Source organism: Bombina bombina, chromosome 2 (assembly GCF_027579735.1).
Source record: "Bombina bombina isolate aBomBom1 chromosome 2, aBomBom1.pri, whole genome shotgun sequence".
Classification (NCBI taxonomy): Eukaryota; Metazoa; Chordata; class Amphibia; order Anura; family Bombinatoridae; genus Bombina; species Bombina bombina.
Window position 1 is genome coordinate 835,354,665 of NC_069500.1, and position 11,070 is coordinate 835,365,734.

The 11,070-nt window shown below is 38.6% G+C and overlaps 1 protein-coding gene across 1 annotated transcript in view; it reads right to left on the minus strand.

The window, feature by feature from the left end:
• Nucleotides 1-7,437, minus strand: part of SH3GL1 (SH3 domain containing GRB2 like 1, endophilin A2) — a 264,934-nt gene extending 257,497 nt beyond the window's left edge. The window contains exon 1 of the mRNA XM_053703148.1: nt 7,279-7,437. Coding sequence (XP_053559123.1) covers nt 7,279-7,323 — 45 coding nt within the window. The 5' untranslated portion in view covers nt 7,324-7,437. The remainder of the gene's footprint in view (nt 1-7,278) is intronic.
• Nucleotides 7,438-11,070: the final 3,633 nt, after the last annotated feature.

Genomic DNA, 11,070 nt, shown 5'->3' on the forward strand with positions numbered 1-11,070 from the left:
CAGGAAATGGCAAAGAGCACAGCAAAAGCTGTCCATATAGCCCCTCCTCAGGCTCCGCCCCCCAGTCATTCGACCGACGGTTAGGAGAAAAAAAGGAGAAACTATAGGGTGACTGTAGTGTATAGAGAGAAAAATTGTTCAAACCTGATTAAAAAACCAGGGCGGGCCGTGGACCGGACACACCGTTGGAGAAAGTAATTTATCAGGTAAGCATAAATTCTGTTTTCTCCAACATTGGTGTGTCCGGTCCACGGCGTCATCCATTACTTGTGGGAACCAATACCAAAGCTCTAGGACACGGATGAAGGGAGGGAGCAAATCAGGTTACCTAAATGGAAGGCACCACGGCTTGCAAAACATCTCCCCCAAAAATAGCCTCCGAAGAAGCATAAGTATCAAATTTGTAGAATTTGGCAAAAGTGTGCAGAGAAGACCAAGTCGCTGCCTTACATATCTGATCAACAGAAGCCTCGTTCTTGAAGGCCCATGTGGAAGCCACAGTCCTAGTAGAGTGAGCTGTGATTCGTTCAGGAGGCTGCCGTCCGGCAGTCTCATAAGCCAATCGGATAATGCTTTTCAGCCAGAAAGAAAAAGAGAGGTAGCAGTAGCTTTTTGTCCTCTCCTCTTACCAGAGTAAACGACAAACAAAGATGAGGTTTGTCTAAAATCCTTTGTTGCTTCTAAATAGAACTTTAAAGCACGAACTACATCTAAATTGTGTAACAAACGTTCCTTCTTTGAAACTGGATTCGGACACAGAGAAGGAAAAACTATTTCCTGGTTAATATTCTTGTTGGAAACAACTTTTGGAAGAAAACCAGGCTTAGTACGCAAAACGACCTTATCTGAATGGAACACCAGATAGGGTGGATCACACTGCAAAGCAGATAAATCAGAAACTCTTCTAGCAGAAGAAATAGCAACCAAAAACAGAACTTTCCAAGATAGTAACTTGATATCTACGGAATGTAAAGGTTCAAACGGAACCCCTTGAAGAACTGAAAGAACTAAATTTAGACTCCAAGGAGGAGTCATGGGTCTGTAGACAGGCTTGATTCTGACCAAAGCCTGTACAAAAGCCTGTACATCTGGCACAGCTGCCAGTCGTTTGTGTAACAAGACAGATAAAGCAGAAATCTGTCCCTTTAGAGAACTCGCTGACAACCCTTTATCCAAACCCTCTTGGAGAAAGGAAAGAATCTTAGGAATTTTAATTTTACTCCAGGAGAATCCCTTGGATTCACACCAACAGATATAATTTTTCCATATTTTATGGTAAATCTTTCTAGTCACAGGTTTTCTGGCTTGGACCAGAGTATCTATCACTGAATTTGAAAATCCACGCTTGGATAAAATCAAGCGTTCAATTTCCAAGCAGTCAGCTGCAGAGAAACTAGATTTGGATGTTCGAATGGACCTTGTACTAGAAGATCCTGTCTCAAAGGTAGCTTCCATGGTGGAGCCGATGACATATTCACCAGGTCTGCATACCAAGTCCTGCGTGGCCACGCAGGAGCTAAACACCACATACTCTTCACCATCTCCGTGGAGATGCTACTTGTTCAGAGCGGCAAAGAGAATGACTGGGGGGCGGAGCCTGAGGAGGGGCTATATGGACAGCTTTTGCTGTGCTCTTTGCCATTTCCTGTTGGGGAAGAGAATATTCCCACAAGTAATGGATGACGCCGTGGACCGGACACACCAATGTTTGAGAAAACAACAGCTCCACAGCTCGCATGGCGCATGCGTTTAACCTCCGTTCTGATAATATAAACAAAGTATTACCCAATGTTTAGTTATGCAGCGCAAGCGCATTTGCAAGAGCGAACGATACTTACTTGCAATCGCTCTGCAGGTCTTGGAATGAATGAAATTCAAGAGGTATTGCGCATGCGAGACTCGAGGACGAGCATGGAGTATGCTACGTCATCGGGTAGCTCCCGCATGCGCATTTAAAGAAAGTGACGTGACGAACAACGATCCTGACGCCCCAGGGAAGAAAAAAACAAGCAGACAGAGAAGTGTCAATCAAAAAAGAAAAGTCGGACCAAAAATGCAGGCGGAGGAATAGGCGAAAACAATAGTAATTAAAATTAGATATATTGAATTTAGTTTACATCTTGGGAAAATATGATGAATGAGACTAGGGTTTATTTGTGAAATTAAATACTTTGATGCAGAGATGTTTGGTTGACTTTACATGCACTTTAAACATTCAGTGTTCCCTCTCCCCCCATCCCTCTCCCTCTCTCCCTCCATCCCTCCATCTCCATCCCTCTCCTCCACCTCCACCCCTCTCCCTCCCTCCACCTCCACCCCCCTCCCTCCACCTCCACCCCTCTCCACCCCCCTCCCTCCACCTCCACCCCTCTCCACCCCCCTCCCTCCACCTCCACCCCTCTCCACCCCCCTCCATCTCTCCCTCCACCCCTCTCCACCCCTCCATCTCTCCACCCCCCTCCATCCATCTCCCTCTCCCTCCACCCCTCTCCACCCCTCCATCTCTCCACCCCTCCATCCATCTCCCTCTCCATCCATCTCCCTCTCCATCCATCTCCCTCTCCATCCATCTCCCTCTCCATCCATCTCCCTCTCCATCCATCTCCCTCTCCATCCATCTCCCTCTCCATCCATCTCCCTCTCCATCCATCTCCCTCTCCATCCATCTCCCTCTCCATCCATCTCTCCCACTCCCTCTCTCCTTATGTGTCGTTCTCCCCAATGGTCTCTTTCTCTCTCTGTCTCTCTTGCTCCCCCTCTGACTCTCTCATCCCTTATGTGTCCCTCTAACCCTGTGTAATTGTGTGTCTCTCTCCCCCCCCCCCCCCCCCCCCCCCGTCTCTCTCTTCCGCCGAGCGCTTTTCTGTGTTTCGGTCTACCTTTTATTTATTTAATGAATTGGTGGTGCCATCTGAGGATGTGGCTTTATTTAAAGTGGTGGGGTCAAGCGCCCCACCATCTTTAAATTTCACCAGCCGGCACTGGATCAAGACATTTTTATATTTACTGAATAATGAAGGAATCTATAAGCATAATTTGCAGCAAAATTATGATTTAAACCTATTTTAATGGGCCTGGATTTCTAGATCTCATAATCAGAGCAAGCATTTTGTTATCTGGCAAGAGTTTCTGTTACAATCCTTTAGACTAAAATCAGACTTTACTAAGTTGACCAGTTTTTCAAGACACCATTTAAAGGGACATGAAACCCATATGTTTTATTTCATGATTTAGAAAGAGCATGCAATTTTAAATAACTTTCCATATCACTGATATCTATATATCTATAAATCATAAAAAAAATCCTGGGGGTTTATTTTATATTATCATGTACAAATATTTTTGTTTTTCGGTGCTGAGGTGGTGTGTAGATTATGTGAAACAGTTTAGGGTTTTATATTTTTGATTTTTTTTATATATATATAAATTAAGTTTTTTTTTTTAAATGTTGCTTGAGCAAGTGCTGTGTTAAATTGATTATATTTGAAGTTATAGACACTTTATGGCAACTATAATCACAATTTATATTAAAAACTATCAAAATTGGCTCAGCACAGGGGGTGAAAAGGACTTAGCAGTGAAAGGGTTAAGGATATTTACTATGAAATCTTTTAAACTCATGATAAAATCTCAGTGAACTCAGCACTGATGTTGCTGATTGGCTGGGTTTTTTTTCCACCATTCAGATCAAAGTAAAAAGAGCCGTAGAACTGTGGTTTCCTGTATTATCAGTGATGATGTAAACATGTTTTGCTGCTGTTCCCGCAATAGTTATGTCTAGAATTCATTAAAATAATACACACACACACAGAAGTCCAAATTAACCCCTTAATGACCACAATGTACCCTATATGTCACTGGCCGTTAAGGGTTTTTTCAGGACAAAATAGCACAAGTCTAGCAAGAACACGCTATTAATTCCCTCCCTCCAGCAGGCTTTGTGGAATAGAGCAGTCTCAACGCTGGTGGCAAGACCGCGATATAAAACAATCAAGTCCCAAAAAAAAGGCCAGCGACATACAGGGTACGTCGCTGGTCCTTAAGGGGTTAAACTTTCATGAGTTAGAGTATACAATTATAAATAAGAAAAAAAAAATTAAAAAAAATGTAATGTTCATCTCAAATTGACCTCTTCTTTTTGGTCTCTTTTGTTGAATCTTAGCTACTTTCAATGAGAACATATTGAGATAGGCTTAAATGGGACATGAAAGTCAAAATTAATCTGTCATTATCCAGCCAGAACATGTCATTTTAAGACTCAAACTCAATGTTGGTTACTAAATGTATTTGGTTCTCTTGGTATGCTTTGTTGAAAAGCAAACTCAGCAATGCACTTATAGCTGCTGATTGGTTGCTACACACGTTTCTTGTCACTGGCTCACCAGATGTGTTCAGCTAGCTCCCATTGCTGCTTTGGAGCTGAATTTAACTGTGAAATAATAAAGTGCTATAACATTAGATTAGAGCATTTTCTTTTTTACACTTACAGCGATACAGATCTATAACACTGTTACAAACGGCTGTTACAGAGTGTCAAAGACAAGTTTCTCGTTATGTTCTCATGGAAAGTTAACAAATGTTACCAAATAAAAAAAAAAAAATAATTTTAATTCTAATTGCAATCAATCATTAAAAGGGACATAAAACCCCATTATTTGATTTAGAGCATACAACTTAATCAACTTTCAAATATACTTCTATCATCAAAAGCACTACATTCTATTGGTATCCTTTGTTGAATGAGCAACAATGCACTACTGGGAGCTAGCTGAACAAGTTGGGTGAGCCAATGACAAGAGGCATACATGTGTAGCCACTAATCAAGCAGCTAGCTCCCGGTAGTTGCTGCTCCAGAGCTTACCAATGCATACTTTTCAACAAAGGATGCCAAGAAAAATTAAAAAAAAATTAAAAAAATAGATAATATAAATACATTGGAAGAAAAAAATAAAACTGCACACTTATCACAAAAGTTTTAAATTTTGACATCACTATCCCTTTCACGTGCTAGAAATAATGGCAGAACTAGAGAAGGGTTCAAGTCCAAAAGCTACAGTATGTGAGTTTAGCAGTTCAACAGTTGTGACAGGATATTGCAGCTTTGCTATGCTTCAAACCAGCATTGCACAGCATAAAAAGAAGTCCCACAGGACCGCTTTCTTAACTGCCTCGCCTTCCTGATACAATTTTTTTGGCAGCCGATACTCAGAGCACTTGGAACTCTTGCCAAAAACTGAACACAAAAACAGCTGTTAAGACATATACTCTTCTTTTACCAGGCTGACAACAAATCAAGTACAGAAACCTGCTTTAAAGACCCTAAATGCACCAACAAAACCAAAATCTCAGATGTGTTAGAGCCTATTATTATTATTATTATTCTATTGATTGCTTAACCTTTTAAAGCCGTTATGCCGTTCTATACCATCATAATTAGACTGGGCTTTAAAGCCGTTATGATGGAATAGAACATCATACCTAACGGCTGTCCTGAAGCCTTCTGTGCTGTCAGGATTTGATCGCGGTCTGGAGGGCATTCCTAGGGCTGTAGGGACACCCCCCAGACGCGATCCAATAATTTAAATCTCACGATCGTGTGCACGAATCGCGTGGTTTCAATTTGTCTACATCGGAACAGTTTCCCACACTAGTATGGTAATTTACTGGAAGACAGTAGAACTATTTTAAATACAACGTGTTTTACCGTCTTTTTAACTAAGGGTTGCGGTAAAGATATCAAATAGGGTGTTTTGAGGAAGCAAGGAAAAGAAACAAAACATTGAGGAATATAATTTCTGCTTTCCATTGGTACATGAAGCAAGATAATCGGCCTCAGTAAAAAAAACATTCCTACAAGAATAAAAGTATGCATGTGCTGTGTCCTTGCGTGTTTTGTTTAATTGATAGTAGGTCTGTGCTCTGCGATTTATAACTGGGCAGGAAGCCAAAGCAGAACAGAACAAGGCTTAGCTATTTCACCAGAAGTGGTTGGAGGAAAGATTGCATATGTGTTATGTACAAGCATCTATAAAAGAGATGGAAGTGCAGGGGTGGTTCACACTATCCTATTATATATTGTCACCTTCCTTACTCAAACACACTTGTCTCCTCTTAGTCCATATTCCACATTTTGATTGGGGTATTATAGCACTGATTATATCACCATGGTTAACAAAAGTCATTCACAATATTGTAACTGGAAACAAATTTGGGAACAGCATAAAATTCTACATTCAGCAACAGTCCAGAAACTACCAAACTTTAGACACATCTGAAGTTTGCAGTACTTTTAAAAGGGACAGTAAACAGCTTGAGGTTTTATCAAATGTTTTATTATGAGTAACAAAACAACTTTGCAATACACTTTATTTTGCTCCATTTTCATGTAATTTAGCTCTGGAAAATTGTGTCTTTTCTAATTCTGAGAATTAAAAAAACACTGCAGACTTCTTGTAGCTAACGTTACTACACAGATTTACCTAATTGGTTTTATCAGATGACAGCAAAACAATGCACTTTACAATAACATCATAACTGTGACTAAGCCATGTTATTTGAAGACCCAAACCCAGGTTGGCACCTCCAAATAATACAAGTGGTAAGTGGATTTTGGCTGCTGAAAATCAGTGTGCAGCAATTTGTTTTAAACATGTTTATACTTCAGTGATATATTACTTTCATGGCTCATTTTTCAGATAGCATAGAAGACACTTGACATTTATCATTTAAAGTTCATACACTTTTTACCTCAATAAACAATAATCCCTAAGCATGTAAATAGTACCATAAACACCTAATTGTCTCCAAACACACACAGACTGTGTCAAACTATTAAACGACTGTCAAGAACCCTGTTAAAATAGCCGGATACATTTTTAGGAGTCAAAACGAGACATCTGGCACCCTAGGAATAAGAGACGTAATATGCTGTGCTTAGTTTTGACTATACATGTATAACACATAGTGGAAGGATCTTCAAAAAAAAAAAGTCATAAGAAAAATGTTAGCCTCCAGAATAAGTTGTTAAGCAATTCTGAGGCTTAACTTTATAAACGAATTTTCAACAACAAAAAAAAAAAAAACCACTTTTCAGTAAAGAGAATTCATTTTTCCCGCACGAGAGTGGGACTGGTCTTACTTCCCATACCCGCTGTCAACAACCATTCTGAGGCTCTCTCTGTAAGTTGAAGATGTCTTTCTCAATTAAATAAACATTGCAAAATCGGTATAATTATGAGAATATTGGGAGCACAACAATAAGCACGCAGGTCCCCTCACCTGACTGGCTTTATAAAACTGCTTCTTTAATCCGGCCACAGACATGATTCCGGACACAAGACACCCGAACACACAGATTAACGGACACTACCCCACCGCCTTCTTCGTCAGGAAATTACATGGCAACCACTCACTTCCGGTAAGAAGCAGGAAAAGTGGGGCCATTTCCGTTTATCTTGCCAGAGTGTTTGCTGCGGTGCCATCATTAATTTGGGCAGCAAATTTACTGAAGCCAAAGATGCCATTTCTAAGGTGGTCTTAAAAACATTAACAAAACACGTTTTCACAATAAATGTTACTAGTAAAGTCTTAAGGCTTTTTTTTGTTTTCTTTTAGTAATAACAATGAGTCTCAAAATTAGGTAGGAATAGTTACATGATAGATCGAGAAACTGCAAAATCAGTCATTCTTAAGTAGTTGTAACTTCAAATGACAAAGAATAATAAACGTACAGATAATTTGTTAGGCAGTACGTTTAAAGGGGTAGTCAATTCAAAATTAAACTTGCATGATTCAGATAGAGCATGACATTTTAAAACACTTTTAAATTCACTTCTATTTTCAAATGTTAATTCTCTTCGTATCCCTTGCTGAAAAAGTATATGCAGCAGCACTAGGGTGACCACATATCCAAACTGCAATTCAGTGACCCCCCCCCCCCCCCCCCCCGTCGCACGTTCCGCACCCGCCGCACACACACCCCTGCGAACTCCCCCCCCTAAAAAAAAAGTGCATGAGGCATAATGCTGTAACAGCAGTGTGTGGGGAAAAAAGTTATTACAAAAGTTGGGATATCTTTTAAAAATAAATACATCATACTGAAGTATGCCACAGTAAAACAAGACAAATAAACTGTGTATGAAATAGTTATTAAAAATATAAAGATGGTACCACAAATATTATTTTCATCATCATGCCGAAATAGTATTTTCCTTTTTTTTTAATATAAGAAGTACATGAATTGCATTTAACTATTAATATCAATGGATTATATATATGTGTTTTATGTGTTTATTATTCTCTTGTAATATTGCAAAATGTTAAATTCTGGAAAACATAAAACAAATATCTGATTCGTATATATTTATTTCATTAACATATCTGATACAAGCTTGTGAAATCAAGTAATACACATGATTTTCATTTCTGCTCATGTAAATTATTAATAGTATGTGTGCTACAATTGGGGTACATAGGAAACACCTGTATGCCTCAGGGGTACTTGCTACCAAAAGGCTGAGAAACACTGGTCTACAGGTTTAAAGAGTAAATATTCAGAAGGCTTCACTTCTGAATAAATCCTGCACTCTATCTCCCCCTCGTGGCCTTGGTTTAACTAAATCAATTATCATCCAAGTAAACGTATCTACACTCTGTTGATGTTCAAAAATGAAGTGTTTTGCTGCCCCTGTGCAAGGATCACCTCTATCAATATCTCTGATGTGTTCCCGAATCCTCACTCGTGTTTCCAATGTGGTGCAAACTACGCACTGAACTTTACAAACTGTGCATGTGATCATATATACTGAATTTTCAGATCTACAGTTGGTACAATATTGTGTGTTTTGAACATTCTTTGGAAACTGCAGGACTGGAATATCTTACCAGCCTGTGTGAAATCACATGCAATGCATCTACCACAATGATAACGTCCCTTACACAATAACCAACGTTTTTTTAGTTTAGGTTTTATATGTAGATTCAGATGCCTAGAACTGAAGTAATTTATTATACAGTTTATAATAAGAGCCCTTTCGTGACACATCTCTATACACTTACTCAAGAGGAGGAGCCTAATACTGAAATAGTTGATACTTCAGGTTCTGATGCTGTCACTGTTGAATCATCCTCCTCCTTGCCCCTGGTAGTGCCATGTATATTTAAACCTAAGAATAGGGTCAAATGAGATAATAGGTATCGGAAGGCCCTTGAAGGGGGAGATATCCCTGCAGGTATATCAGGTCATTCAGGAATGGGGATGAAGAGTTATAGGAAGAACAGAGATTATTGGACAGGGAGGAAGGAGACAACAGGCACAGATAGATCAGTATCCACTAAGGACAGGGTGACAGAACAGGTACAAGATCTAAAAGTAACAATCCTTTCAATAGAAGTACTAAGTCCTTAGGAGACGGGGGTCCTTAAATTAGGGTTGAACTTTGTTCTGTCCTTTGACTTCAATGTTTTTGATACTCTGTTAGATGTTAACAGATTTATTCGAGTATTAAGCTAGAAAATGTACTTTCACAATGGTAAATTGGAGTATACATTTGATCAGACATTGCCGTCAGATGAAAGAACAGTTCAACATGAACTGTTTAATTAGCAAGATGCCACTGCTTTTCTGAATCTTTACTGACTCATAACTACTTTGAGTTTGACCAGATTTACTATCTGCAGAGACGTTGGCCTGCTAAGGGGCAAAGTTTGCCCCTTCATACGCCAACTTCTTTATGGGTTGGTGGGAGCTGTCCCACATCTATGCAAATAGAAATCCCTTTATGGGTACTATAGCAGGGTACAAAAGACATATATTGATGACCTGCTCTTCATTTGGTCTGGAACTGAGGAAGAAAGTGAACAATTTGTTCAATTCCTTAATGATAATCAAGTAGGCTTACAATTCACGGCGGTCTTTCATAAAACTAAGATTCCATATTTAGTTGTAACATTAGAGGGTGATAGTGCCCTGGGCATGATCACAACCTACATGCCAAGAAGCTGTCATCTCCATTATATGAATTATGGGGTGGAAAAAGGCCAGTTCTTAATAATCAGGTGGAATTGTTCACAAGTTGAGGTATTTATGACAGAGAGCAAAATAGTGATATCTACATAAAGAGCACGGGGGTATCCAGAGGGGCCCATTATGAAAGTTTTTATTGAAGTCACTAGTATAGATAGGGATGCTTTACTCAAACCAAAGGAAGCCTGGAGAAGAAAGAGAAACACAAATGAGCTAACCTTTATCACTGCTTACAACAATCAGTTTTGCAATATGCAATATAATACATAAGAACCTCCCCATTTTAAGAGCAGATGATCAACTCAAGGAAATTATTGAAAGGGGGTGTAGATTTAAAAAAAAAAAAAAAACAGTTAGTTATTGTGTAAGGGACATTATCTTTGTGGCACAGGGAAATGCATTTGCAGTACCCAAAGAGTGCTCCAAACACAATATTGAACCAACTGTAGATCTGAATATTCAGTATATATTGTCAGTATATGCCAGGGTTATAATATAATTTACTTATTATTATTCTTTAAAATAACCTCCAATTAAAATGTATATACGAAACAATTGAAATTAATATTTATTCCTAAATTCTTGAAATTAGTTAAATTTATAAACACATTGAAATATATTAAGTAGAGACTAGCTTATGAATCAATTATACACGTTTATTCCGTTATAATATTCGATACCACATATCATAAAAATATATCTCTAAAATTAACCTTACTTACAATAAACACCACGCATGAGAATCCCAGCACAGTCTATAATTATCTAGCTTAGTTCACTCCAAATATCAGAATATGGTCTATTAGCTTAACAATGCTTAGTTAAACAATATAACAAAATACTTTAACAGCCAATTGATATGCCAATTTATCTGAGCTGAAATAACCTCTTATTTAGCCACCATAAAACAAGGTTTAAAATATATCACAATAGCTATAAATAACTTAATACACCAGATAAATTTAACTACAATAACCAGTTATATGAGATTTTGCAATAGTAAAACTGTTTTATAAATATAAAGTACAAATTCTTTTCTAGCAAGT